At 38.2% G+C, this 14,654-nt stretch overlaps 1 protein-coding gene across 1 annotated transcript; it reads right to left on the bottom strand.

Annotated features, from left to right (window-relative positions):
* Nucleotides 1-857: 857 nt before the first annotated feature.
* hat1 (histone acetyltransferase 1) lies at nt 858-12,839 on the bottom strand. Its single transcript, XM_068572517.1, has 11 exons — nt 12,759-12,839; nt 11,753-11,824; nt 11,543-11,618; nt 10,065-10,185; nt 6,491-6,667; nt 6,222-6,343; nt 5,502-5,606; nt 5,016-5,122; nt 4,337-4,488; nt 3,222-3,338; nt 858-1,495 (listed from the first exon to the last, which is right to left on the bottom strand). The coding sequence occupies exons 1-11, from the start codon at nt 12,763-12,765 to the stop codon at nt 1,325-1,327; spliced, it is 1,227 nt and encodes a 408-aa protein (XP_068428618.1). The 5' UTR covers nt 12,766-12,839; the 3' UTR covers nt 858-1,324.
* Nucleotides 12,840-14,654: the final 1,815 nt, after the last annotated feature.

Genomic DNA, 14,654 nt, shown 5'->3' on the forward strand with positions numbered 1-14,654 from the left:
AAAAAACAGTTTCAGTCAGAAAGCGGTGAGTTTACTAGACCTCAGTCACCCGCTCATGCCTACATTAGCGATAAACATATCTGACATTTTGGCGGCGCTGTTGCGTTGTGGGTAATGGAGGCTTCAGCTTTTGACAAGAAAGAAGAATGCATGAAATACAACAATAGAAACAACGCTGGTTCTGCTCCTTTATGGTCACAGGAGGATCAATCCTATTGACTTTGGAGAAATCAATGTATTCTCATAACATTTGTGTTGCCCAGTTTTCTCCAGCGCCGTCACTATGGCTGACACTTTTGAGTCAGTCAGTGAATCGTCTGGATACATGCATGTAAAATTTGGTAGAAATTAGTTTTCTCTTTGGGATGAATCCCAATGACTTGATCAAGACCTTTTATCTTGAGACATCAGGTTTGACTTTACAATATTGTTCAATAGTTTTGGTTTATGATAAAACACCTAAAAAACCAATGACATTCCCATCATCATCTTTTAAGCTAATTAGCTGAATAGTTGCATGCAAATTTAATGCTATACCTTTGAGCCTGCCAAACGTCAATATGCAAGCGAGCATAGTTTCACAAAGAAACTAGTGTGGTGGCCTAATCTTCCATTTTGAATCTTAAAATGTATAAGTGTGGTGGAGTACTCTTAAGCATGCAACACACTAACGGGTTAAATAATTGATTGGCTTTTAAGTTTCCATAGTGGTTTATTAATAATGTTTATATTTTGTCCTTTTTTGCTTATTTTTTGTGTTTACATTAAATGCAAGATTGGTATTAGTATTTAATATATTGTGTTGAGAAAAAATAAAAATCTATATATGCAATAAGAATCAAACCATTGCAGCAATATACAAAAACGTATTTTTATTTTCAGTATGAAGTGCTTCAAAACACACACTTGGAATTCTTTTGACAAAAGATCTTAAAAAATTGTCTACAACGGAGAAGAAGCAGGATTTCTCGGCAGGATAGTGAACCTCCAATAACCTGTGAAATGTTATGTATCAGTTCATCCCACACAATGTGATTACACTCATGGGACAAACGGTAAGTCAAAACCCTCCAGCTGCACCACTCTCCTCTACTGTATCAACACCAGCTGGGAAAGAAACGGGTATTCTCCACTACAATCTATCCACTGACTGCCACAATATATCTGTAACACTATTAATTAAAACAGTGAATTTGTTACATGAGGAGAGTTTCTTCTCAGTTGCAGCTAACGTCTGTAGTGATGTGGGCTTTGTACAGACAGGGCAGACCACCTGTATGTCTGAGAGGGGTGAGCTCCAGGACGGCAGCATTTCAGAGTCTGATCAGGCCTGTGTCGCAATCCTCTCAATGATTCTCTTGTAGTCTTCCACAACAACCTGGTAACTCTTCTCCAGCTCCTCATGCTGCGTCTGAGTGTCCATCTGGTCCATGTGGGACACCAGCTCCTCCGGCCGCAGGCACTTCCTCATCTTCGTCAGCTCCCTCTGATTTTTCTGCACAACACGAACAGCACAAAAACACAGGCAAAGTGTTAAATCAGTTTGTCACTTCCTCCAAAAGGCAAATAGACATGCTTAATAATTCAGTAATCAGCTGTTAATAAAGATTGTCATAAAGGATGTTTTAGCTACAACTCATTGGAGAAACAATATATGGTACAATATTTATAAAGGTTATGGTGAGAAGAATAATCATAATTGCTGGTGGATTTTATATTTGAGCCCCAGCTTTGAATCTTATTTGGGAAGTTACAAAAGGACAATATGAATTCTACACTGAAAAACTTGTCCATACTTCATTCCAATTATGAACACCATGTTTTATGACAACAAGGCTTCTCACCATCCTTATGTTGTTGTGAAAAACCTCTTTGTCTGGCGTATATGCCTTTAACTGTAAGATCTAGGTTCAATTTAATGCTGGTTTTGGCAATTTCATGGGATTTGCTGATAAGCAAATAATAGAATATCAACAGTGTCATTCTTTGCATGCAAGATGAGGATTTAGCAATATAACGTTCACGACTAATTTTTAATGAATTAATGGTTCAATTAGTTACTGTTTAAATATTTTTATAGAGTAGGACTTTTCAGACAGTGGTAAACATTTGCAGTGAAATCGGAAGGCTGAATGTTTTAGATATTGACTGTCGTACATATTCACTCAGTTGAGTGCAATCTGCTTCTTTAAAAAAATCCTGCACACATATACATGCAGACGTGGTCACTGGGGAATTGGGGATACAAGCAGAACTCTATAATCCCCGTCACATTCACAGAGCAGCGGCTTCTGCCATTCAACTAACTACATGCTAAATCTCCTCAGGGAAGGAAAAACGCTCTGCATCTGGCCACCAGATCTTTCCGTGCCATTCTCCCAAGGAATTCCTACTTCCCGCTTCACCACATAGGTCATTTCCACGTCAAACGCTGTTTTTTTTTGTTTTTTATAAAACATGTGGTTACCCTGCTGACCGCAACTTCTCTAATGGCTGGTATGCAAAGTCTCAGTGAGCAGCTCAAACATAAAATTTCACAAGCAAACAGGATGTTGGGTGTTATATGTTGGTGCACACAGATCATACTCAACAGAATCAGAGAAGCTTATGATATTCTGTTCACTAGACTAAAACTTGTTACACTAAATATTACTGAAACTCAAATAAAACCTGCTGTGGAGAACATGAGAAAATAACAAAAACGATTTCATGAAATTGCACTATTTTCCTGATGAAGTTTGAAAAGTAAAGCTACAGAACTCTGAATAGAGACAGTTTTTTTTTTTGACAAAGTGCTTCAAACACAATTTCACCAAAAAAAATGCAAATCCTAACTAATGACATGTGCCTGAATAGAAAAAAGCTCCAGCAGCAGCCAAACCACAGACGCCTGGTGCGCCCTATTGTGGAAGTAACAATACAGCACTAGTACTCTATCAATTTTAACGGGACTATAGATCAATTTTTCTGCTGTTCTAAAAGCTAACATAATATTGTATGCCACACATCAGGCTCTTTGCTTCCTGCATTGAACGGCTGTAATGTTATGCTAACAAAAGGTAGAAGACGGCACACTGGATTATTGCATGATAGCATCATATCAGAACTATTTAATATAATAAATCATCAATTCACTTAATCTGAAAATAATTAGCATTTACAACTTAACTCTCCACACAAGCGTGTGAACCAAGCTGAAGCTGTGATGATTAAAACCTCACCCTGTATGGCCCAAATAGCCTCTTCTTCACCTCCAAACGGTACTCTCTCGCCTTTTCGGCATCACTCATGTCTGTTGCTCTCAGGCGCAGGATCTCATACACTCGCCTCGCATGTTTCTGTAGAAACGGGGAAATAACGTTATTAAAATGTTTTTTTACTTTGAAATGTACAAGACACAAGTGTGCCTCACTGGGAGCCAAACACATTTTCCAGCACAATGGCTACAGCAAGTTGTAAGCGTGTCAGGGCTCATATTGAATCAGACCTTTAGTTATCTGTTCCGGACAACAACAGTTTTCTCAAGAAAAGTACTGATAATAACAAATAATAATTAAAAAAAAAATCAAATCGTATTTAAGGTAAACAAGGATGGTAAACCTAGCAGATTTAAACGTTTTAAACAGTGATTGAATCAGTGGACAAAGGGGATGATACAAGTTGAAATCTGATTTTTTCTTAAAACTGAATTACACAAAAAGGTATTTTCAATGAAAGAAGAACTTTAACAAATTCTTATTTCACCAAATGAAAAGAAAGAGTGATTTCATTTTAGTGTTCAAGTACACATGTACACCACCGGGAAATGTTCTCTTTCAAATAAGTTGAATATAGTGTAATAATATTGTAGTTTTAGCAATACGGTGGCCACACTTCTCTCATCTCAAAAGGCTGCATTTTAGTGCAGAGATATATTATTTCATGGGCTCCTTTTACTGAAATAGGCGTGTGAAACGATCAGTGAAGGCCTCCATCAGCTACAGACTGCGTTACCCTAGTGGCCAGCGAGCTGAATGTGCAAACACATTGTGAAGCTTAAAGCTAAGCACTCAATGTTGGAGCAATTTGCATTTACAGCGCAATTTGGTTTAATTGTGCATTCATTAATGATGTAACAGACAACAATTGTGATAATCTGATTACTCTAGTTCCAACATGTTAAATGTGGTGTTTTGGTGTTTTCTTTGTTTTTCTAAATGACTGTATAATACATATTTTGAGGAGACAAAAACACTAATTATAAAAATACCTCACTTTTGGGCCCTTACCCACTATTTCATAGATAAATCTATTCATTAAAGACAGAAGAAAAAAAGCTTGCAGATTTATACATTACCTTATTTATTTTCAGCTTGTCTTGTGCCTCTTTGGCCATGTCGGCCGAGAAGCCGAGGTGCAGCTTGTCCACAGCAAAAGACTGCATGCCTTGACAAAACTTGACCAGCACATAGTCTCTCAGTTTCACGTAGCTCTCAGAGGGGTCTTCAGCTGATTGCAAACACCATCACACAATTCAGATGAGTTAACAGGTTTATTGCATATGATTGGAAAACCACTAACAAGTATAACGTGTTAGTATAATTGTCAGTGTATATAAATGTTTGTGTTGGAGGAGCAGGAAACTTCTTTTTTTGGGCCTATACTTTTTCAAGAAGACAATTATACTTAAGAATGAAGACATTACTCAAGTCCAGAAAAACTGTTAGCGGGAACCTTCTACCTATTCACTTGCTAAATGTTAAGTTCTTCCTTAAAAAGGATTCCAGTCTCAAAAGATGCCTCTTTAGTATTCATCCTCCGTCTCCATGCAAAGAACTATTTCGATCCGACTAGTTTCAATAGAGGCTCAGCTCATTCTGGTATCCACGCCAGCACCCTACATTAACTCAGCCCTGAAGCCACCAAACTACAGTAACAAATAATTTTAAAAGGTTTGTGGGAGGCATGAGCTTTTCAGAGTAAATGTTTATATATGCCTCTTAAATACAGTACATGCTGAAAGTCATGATGCTCACCTGTGATGTCTTGCACTTTGGGCAGGCTGCAGTAAAATCTATGCACTGCCTCCAGAAGCTGAGCTCCATGACCTTCTCCTTGGAACGGAGGCAGGATCAACATTTGGCTGTTTAGTTAAAGGGCAGACGTACACGCACACAAAGAGCCAATGAGCAAACAGGTTTGTTCCAAATAAGTCTGAAAACTAGTTTATGTGGCATGTAAGGGTGGTAACTGAGCATAAACAGAAAGTCTATGATTCAAAGCAGGAATTAATAGATTGTTATCCTGATCCATCAATGCAAAACATCACATCATAAGCCTATCTATAAAGTTGTTTTCAGATACAAATCACCCTGGATTGGTAATGAAACAAAATCTGGATGAATGGTTGGCTATATAAGCCAGTAATTTGGGCTCTTTGGGAAGAGGATAAAGAAATGTATAATTTTCCACTCCTTTTTTTTACAGAAGAATGGGAAGGCACGTGCTGCCCCAGCAATTACCTTACACGTGGTCGGGTTTTGTCTGGGTACACGTAGTAATTATAAACTGTCATGTAGCCAACAGTTGCGTAGAGAGTCTCCCCATCTTTATTGTACTTTTCAAATCTGCAGATAAAACACAAAGGCAAACAGGTCAATTACAGGCACACTCCCATGCAGTGTCCATTTTAGCCTCTCTCGTCCCCACCCCCAACCCCTCAGCCCCTCTCCCCCCGACATCAGCATGTTAGAGCAGCCAGCCCCGATTGGTACACCTGCTACAACCTGAATACATTATGCACTTAATTGGAGTACTGCAACTTAGAGGAAGAGAAGGGTTTGGAGGAGGGACTGAGCTCCTCAAAATCACTTCAGTCCATTTTCCCCATTGTCAGTATTAATAGTTGCCAGGGTAAAGAAAACACTGGCAGAGGCTCTTTTTACTGTTACGACATTGTTCAGTGTTTCAAAAGACAACAGTATTCAATTCAGCTCTTGCCCCTGAAAAATTTGAAAAGGGCCTTTGGCACAAAGGAAGCTCTTGCCTGATCAACAATTCTCCTACAGAGGAAATATAATCAAACTGGCCTGGTAATTGGTCACAAGCGCCACAAAGGGGGGCTTTGTTTTTCAATGACACAAGAAAGGCTTTAGGGTAGGGGTGGGCATAGAGGAGGGTGTGGGTGTGTGTATGTGGAGAGGGGGGGGGGGGGTATGATGTCAATTAAGGAGGACACTCACACAAGAAAGAAGTCCCAATGATCGTCGTCTGCGTCGATGTAACTGGCAGTCTCTATGAACCACATGAGGAAGGTCTGCAGGCGCTCGTGGTACTCTTGGAATCCGGGGCAGGTGATATCAGCCTGGGGCAAATACGGCAAAAAACAAATGTCTGATATGGTTTAGAGTTCAATCTCATCCCTGCCATTAACCCTCAAAAGTAACAGCAATTATACAAATGTACAAACTGATATTGAAATATTTGGTGAAGCAGCAATCAATGTTTGTACCTTGTGAATCTGGTACGTGAGTTCTCCTGCCTCCTCGCTGTGGACAGTGTACGTGTGAAGCTGAGTGCCGAAGGGCTTGAAATTGGCTTCTTTCTCCAGCAGTGAAATGAAGTCGTCAGTGTTGCAGGTAAACCCAGCGGGAACGATTTCCCGAATCTTTCCCTCGATATCATCTGGCTAGATAACACAATGTGCATACATATTATCATTCAACCAACCAACAAATCAGGATGTACAAAGAACAATCATCCTTATTTGTAAGATGTATTTCCATAAATGTGACTAGTGAGGTATTTCTGTTAAAAAAATTTTTTTAACACAGATTGTATGTTAATATAAAAAAGGGAAAATATGCAATTAATCATATAAAATGAATCAGGAAGCAAACATGTTTTGAGCCAATGAAAAGAAAACCATTAGGTAATTAAAACTGTCAGCTGAGCAGAGATCACCATGGCCCCCTCCCCCACTTCCCTGGTGAAAAGACCACTTAAATAGGTACATTTAGTACTTATGTTAAACCATGAATATGTGATGAAGTTGCCACAATAAACACATTTCTGCTTCTCACTGGGAAATAAAATCTTGTGAATTGATCTCAACTTAACAAACCTTTGGGGCATCCATAATAGAGGCCTCTCCTCTAATCCTGCCAAGTGAACCCAATCAAATGAATTTGCCCCTGCGTTTTTCAAAGAGCCTCAGAGACAAAGGGGCCCTACCCTTGGACTTTTTACTCAGTGCAACCTGTGGTTAGTTCAGCTGTAATGTTTGCATTGTATCCATTTCCACAAGGATTGACATGAGAACACTTTGCTAAGCAGCCCTTTCACACCATTTACATGTGTGATGGGCATTATTTCAGCACAGAGGCTCTTGCTGCTCAGCATTGAAAACTGGGAAATGAAGAAGGTCTGAGCAAAATGCACTACAAAAGGCTAATACAACATACTGCTAATTCCCCCCCTTTCAGACATCAGCTAATATCTAACTGGAAGTAATGCACCTGCAGCTGAATGCCTCTTAACCATTGTAATTGTTCAGCCACATTTCTAAGGAACAAGGACAATACTTAAAAGGCCATGGACAAACAAGTCCCTTTGTCCCGAGCACTCTTCTACATACTAGACACTAAATTGCACAGCCTTCCAGAATAGATGCCTTAGTTTGGGATGAATATGACTTAACAAAGTACCTTTAGAACATTTTATTAATGTCTTTGATTTCTAACAATAAACACAAAGGGAGTACAAACTATCTAATTTCTTGTGTTGGTGTTATTTTATCTATTTAATCTACTCCTAAAACCATACTACATTTAAAATCTGCAGTCTTTTTTAATGTTTAGAATAATTTGTAAAGTACTGGCTTCATTTTTTTTTGTGTAAAATGGATATTTACACATCCACGTTGATTATGAATTTAAAGTAAATAACAACATGACTACTACGAGTACTCAGTAGTTTCCAGCCCATGTGCACAAAAGGTCTGGCACTATAAATCAGTGTTTTCTGTGAAAGGTCCAGCACTACGTGTTTTTGGCTGATTTAAAGGGGAGAAGGTGATGTGATGATGAGAGTCTTGTATCAACGTGGCAGCTGCATAAACTCCATCTCTGCCTCCCCTCGTCTCTCTTCTCTCACCAGCTGCACCGCACCCCGACCGTCCACATGCACTCAGAGACAAACACTCTTCAGATGCAGCCTGAACTCTGGTGCTCCCCTCACTCTCTACCTCTACACCAGCTGCACTCAAACCCTTAACAAGGTGAACACTCAGGGGTCAACACTGAAAGTAGTCGCACACATAGACAGTAAGCCAGCCATCACATTTCAGTTTGAATATCAGCTCCAAACTATGTTCCCCAAAAAGTCTAATGGCTCTCCTCAGGTTTAAAAACAGTCAACCGCTTGCCATGACAGTTTTTTTTTTTGGGAGTCACCAGAGATGAAAGTAATGTTGAATGTCTATCGGAAGGAACCATCAATGTCACATAGGGTCACATATAATTTAAGTGCATCAAAAGAAACAACAAAACCTGGTGAGTTGACAAGTTTCTCCCGCTACCACCAGTTGAGCGCTACATTGTCCAGCGAGGGAGCCCCTGCTGTTTCCAGACAGGACAGATGTCCCAGAGTTGAATCATCTGACCTCAATAGGGGCCCTGGATAACTCTTGTATTCGTTTTGCATGTTTGCTGCATTGACAGCTCCAGAGAATATTCAAAGGTACCTTTTGTGCACTTTCGGAGAAGGAGCTAGCAATTTAATAAAGCATTTCGCTTTACTGACCGTTTTTGTCCAAATACGAGCTATTGATAATATGTAAATTCATGTCTGGCAATTTAAAAAAAGGCGTTTTCATGGCAAGCAGTGCAACTAACTGTCAAGGCATTAGTGGAGCAATAACGTTAATGAATGCATTCATTAGATAAAAAAAAAGGTCATCTCACATTAAAGCATAAATAAATCTACTGAAGATCAGTTTACAGATATTCAGCCTTAACAATGTTGATTGTTGATGACTTGAGAAAACAATTTGCTTCTGGAAATATATGTAGAAGATATCCAACCGTGTCACATTACTCTTCCTGCTGATTCAATCACACAAACCTCGGGGAAAAAAATCAATTCCTCATGTCAGATCCCACAAACAAAACCTTTTTAAAACCCTTTTTTCCGTTAGGGAGGAGTAGGATTAGTGTACAGGGAGCCACAGCGGGCTGAGATTTAGTCTAACAAACCAGGAGATCTCTTACAGGAATAATGCCACCACCCATAGAGGCTCTCAGTTACTTCAGGACATGAAGAAACAGCACAATGGTGTGGTGAGACTCACCAAAAGAGCACCATAGGTCTATCGGCCCACTGTAAAGAATACTAGATTGCACAATCCTTCTGTCATCCAATTATGGAGGCAACTACTCATTAAAGCTTCCTAGTACTACTTACAGCTTGATTTAAGGAACTTCCGATTATTAAGGAAGTCTATTGCTGTACTTTGATGTGCTGCTGAGTTTCTCAAAACATTTTGACAAATTAAATCTTGTTTCTTTTTCACTTTCATGGTTGCCTGCAGTTTATATGTGAAACTGGGAACAAAACTAACAATTTCAATTAAACTTCACTAACATAAAATTTACTAACATGTTACAATACGTTTGAACAGCCTCATCTCTTTTTTTTTTAATTATACTGTTTCACACACACAGCAACATTAACATCGCATTGCATTTGTGGTATTTGCCACCTCGTGACTGAAAGTTCAGATTTATCTGCTGGTAGCTTGACTTTGTTTTTTTAACTCAATGAAATATATGTTTTAATCAATACTTTGTATCAACTTGGTCAACAGGAAAATGTACAGAGTGGCTTATTATTGCAAAATGAACTGCAACAGAGTATTGCAGGAAGCTGACGTGCTGTATATTATCCCTTACATGGTTACAAATAATCATTATAATAACAAAATAGAATGGCTGACACAAGTATAGCAAGCAGTGATCCTGCCACGGCACTCACAGTTGCATATAAGGGTGCTAGAACTTCTAAATTAAAAAAGAACAATGTCCTACCTCCACACAATCAAACATCTCAGTGACTTTTGAGGAATATTTCACTTTGAAGATGGTGCTCAAGTTTCCGGCAGTGTAGAAGAGCTGTATCTGAAGACCTTTGTATCCAAAAGCGACCTCACTGCAAACAAAGTGATTGGAATCAATAACAATCTCTGCAAGGCTAGTTTTTTTTTTTTTTTACTAAGTCAGTGAAGTGCATTCAGGAAAAAAATAAAATAGCAGCCTATTTATGTAGTGTACAGTCAAGGAAATATTAATATCACATGGACAATAACAACCATCTGAATATTCCTATTTAATGACATTCATTAGTCCATGATAAACATTTACTGTAGGTCTGGCCACTTATTTCACATAGTTGCATTGTTTTTCTTACCACTACATCACTTGCAGTGTATGGCAAACTAGATTGTACCATTATGCAACTGTGTAATTGAGCTTTACTAGCAATTACGCTGGCTGAAATAATTAAAGCCTCAATTACTGAGTACCCTTTGAGCTGATTGCAGCAAGTGCAAAAATAACCAATCCTAGTTTTGACTAATTTGGAAATGCAATTTAGAGAACGACACAGGCGTCACTGTCAAAAATGTAGTAAGTAACAAGGACTCTTTGTACATCTCATCACGGTTATGTGACTCTTTACATGTTTTTGAGAGACTAAAACGACACACAAGACAGACCTTAGTTCATATTTTTATCTTCGCATACCTGAAACTAAACTTCCCTGCTTACTCTACAAAACTCACTATGAAACAGACTAGGTATTGGCATGTACTCAATATCACAAGACTTTTAGTGGATGGAGAAAATAAAACATTTGAATAAATCAGGTGATGACTGCAGTGAAACATATGTGAAAACAGAAATACTGTATTGTTGGAGTACTTGCGCTAAGGATTACAAACTTGAATAGCACATATTTCTTTAAATGCTCAAAGGGATCAGCAGGTTACATGGAACAACAAGAGCTCAAAAGTCAGAGAAATTGGTTTGGTAAAGTTGCTGAATGAAATTGTTGGCTTCATCAAGCCCACCCACATCCATTGATTCACAATGTGATGAGGATGCGATTTAACAACATTGGAGAACATGCCAAATCCAATAGATATCCTGGAATCCTCACTGTTCAGCCTTTTTTTTTTTAAAGAATCAAACTATTTTATTGTACCATGTTCAACACACACGTACCAAGTAGAGACCATCATTTGCCATTTTATTTTATTGCCCAATTGCGGTTGTCTTCCCCATGGATGCAGTAGTGTGTTTGACAGCTCTGGTCAAAGTTATCATGGAGTTGTCGTATTCATGGTGATTAGCATAGCCCCTTTCAGGGTAGCTCAATGTGTAAAGCTTCAGTTTCCTGTTGCATTTTCACTTTTGAAAATGTAATACAACATCCTTCTACATTAACTGTCTCGAACCACCTTTTCATTCCACTAGGTCAGTAAGTAATAATGAAAAAAAATACTCACTCATCCCCATAGATTTGGTGGCTGTACTCAGGGTGGAATGTTGTGCCATCATCCTCAACATCCTCCGGAAAGCGAACTGGGAAGAAAAGACTGGGTTCAACTAGTTTATGTGTAGGAAAATATAAACAAATTCTAGAAAACATTGTCACTGCACACATATTATCATAATTCAATTACAAAACATATAGACTCGTACCAAAATAAACATACCCAGTTTCAAGCATATAGCTTCATTGGTGTCACACTTGTATTCAGCCAGTTTCTTCTCCATGGTATTTACTCCTGAGAACAAAACATAAACAACAAACTAGGTTGAAAAGTTATCTCAATGGTAATCAATAGCTGTCTCTATAGAACAATTTTCTACTTCTCCATTTCATCTTGAGTGTAATGAATTAATCTGTTTCTTGTTGCATAACAGTGGTACACGTTTCTAAACAAAATAGTTATTATTTGCAACTGATCACTTAAATGTCAGAAGCAGTTTGACTCAAACTATTTAGATTTAGATGTCAAATCAAAACACATTGATGAAGACATATGTATCCTACTAACACCTCTGATAGGACAATAGGTACATGATTTTGAAAGAACTGGGAGATGATGACGTAACCTAATCAACAACGTGTTCTGTCATCAGCAACAAGCAGCGCATGCCGACCAAACATATCATCTCTGGACTCTATATCTCCCTCAATGACAACTTATAGTTACATTAGCCTCATCTCTATCCTCCATTGAGTAACGTAGAAAGTTCTGAGGTCATCAAAGTACTGAGTACGAAGAAAGTACTGAGGTCATCAATGGCGTAAAACAGAGACTGTGTTTGGCCGATTTTAGCTGCTTTACAAAGACTGCCCTTACGTTACTTGTTATCCCTTAAGATTAAGTAGGTCTGGGTAAACGACGGGACGTTATGAGGCGAACGGAATCAAAGCGAGCGTAAGGATGCCAGCATCCAACATACTTGACACCCAGGCATTACATAAACACACAAACACACTTTGACAGCCTGGTAGCATGCTACTAGCAGGCAGGCCCCTGCTGCTGCTTTACAGTGTAGCATTAGCTTCGTTGAATTAGCCGTGTTTTCACAGATAACACGGTATAACTCCGACTCCACTGGCTTCAAAGCGGTGCCATCGTCCGTAGCTCAGTGAATATGCATTAACACTAAGAAAGCAGTATTATAGCATGAAAGCGTTTAGCCACTTACCCGCCATTTCTGCACACTGATGTGCGGAGCTGTGTTGTCCCAAAAGACCCGCGGAATGAGGACAACTTCCGGGTCCCTGTGTTTCCGTGGAAACAGGATGTAGTTTTTTTGGTAACGGTTCCTGTAGTATTAAATAAAGCGACGTAAAACGACTGTGAAGCATGGGACTTTACTACATAATTACTGATTCAATTGAATGAAATGCAAATTTGAACTATTTTATTTGTAGTACAAGTTAAAGCTAAATAAATTACTCTATGTGAAAGACCAAAATACGAATACATAATCTGCCAATTATTTACTCCAAGCGTTTTTTTTTCAGGGAATTAATGCATCATTGAAGAATTGTTATATTGGTCACTATTCTTTATTAATTAAATTCAAGAGATCCTTGCAAAATGTTCATATATAAAGCTAAAAAATCCATTATGAGTTTGACTATATCATATGTTTTGGCAAAAAGTAACCTTATAGACATTGAAAGACAAGTTATGATCAGAAAAAAGTCAGCATAGGCTACAGTTCATTTTGATGCTTAAAACACATAAATATGAATTTGAATTTATCTGTAATTGTATTGTATTTACTAACTTCAGGGCAGTTATTATATGTTATTTCTGATACCATTTAAAACCTCAAGTGAAATGTAAATATTTTTGTTGTTATATCTACAATTGTAGAGGAAAAAAACATTATATTTGGGCTACAATCCCACCTCACTTGGAGAAGTTAGTGCAAATAAAGAAACTCTTTATTCAGAAAGTAAGTGGTTAAGTTAGACTAAAGCAATATCTCAATAAACAACAGAAATGTACTCTCCGGGCGAAAGTGGAATTGTGAACATCCCTCTGAGCCTGGGTAATGCTGTGCTATCATCCCAAACTCAGCTATTCTGTCCTCCAGGTGCACCAATGAATGACCCAGTCATGTTTAAGCCACTGTAATTTTACCTACTACAGCACTAGATTATCCCTTTCCTGGACAATACCATAGCAAGGCAACAAATTGTGTCTGCATGGAGGCAATACATGCTGCTTGATCTCTGAACTTCAACCTACAGCTGTTGTTTTCTCTACAAATGCAGTGTACAATGGAGAAGGAAATACAACGTTGTAGTGTTAAACAGTTTTGGTGCATTCAATCCTCTGGTCTAATTCAAGCGTGTTTGTCTGAATTGACTCGATTTGCAGCGTGAATGTGTTATGCAGGTAACAGCACCGGAGGTGCCAGATCACTTTGGCCATTTTTCATATGGTTAGTGGTTTTGTACTATGTTGCATTGAGTGACTCAGAAAAAAACAACAATGTGATGAGATTTACAATGTTGCACATTTAGTATTTTATATTGTGAGATGTATAAAACAGAAAGATGGTGCATTACCTTTAATTAATTCAAAAGTTGTTATAAAACAGATTATGTTTTTAATTATCGCATGAATTATGATTCAGTCCTAAAGATTTTGCTGCATCTTGTAGGACTATAGCTAGATCACAAATATACAAATGAGTAGACTTTCTATCCATCTATCTATTCCATCTATCATTAAGCTCCACTGCTTTATAATTTAAAGTTGGCTTCACATTTGGAAGTTTATGTTTAAACAGCACATGTTTTACTTTTAGTTATAATCCTTAAGTTTTAAGTCCTGGTTAATTTGGCAACTCTCCACCCAGAAGTCTATATGTTGCAGCCCTATTACACAATTATTTTTCTGAAGCTTAATATTCGCAGTTTCAAAGTTAAACCTCCTCATTATTATTATTATTTTATTTTTTTACCATTACATCATTCCTCACAAGTTTAGTAAATGCATTCAATGTTTATTGAGCCCTCTTGTCTATGTATCATCTGCAGCCGGCATAGTACACTGTGTCCTCGCGTGACCCGAGCAGAGC

The sequence above is a fragment of the Clinocottus analis genome, unplaced genomic scaffold, assembly GCF_023055335.1.
Source record: "Clinocottus analis isolate CAN_PGR_092001 unplaced genomic scaffold, fCliAna1.0.p SCAF_12, whole genome shotgun sequence".
NCBI lineage: Eukaryota > Metazoa > Chordata > Actinopteri > Perciformes > Cottidae > Clinocottus > Clinocottus analis.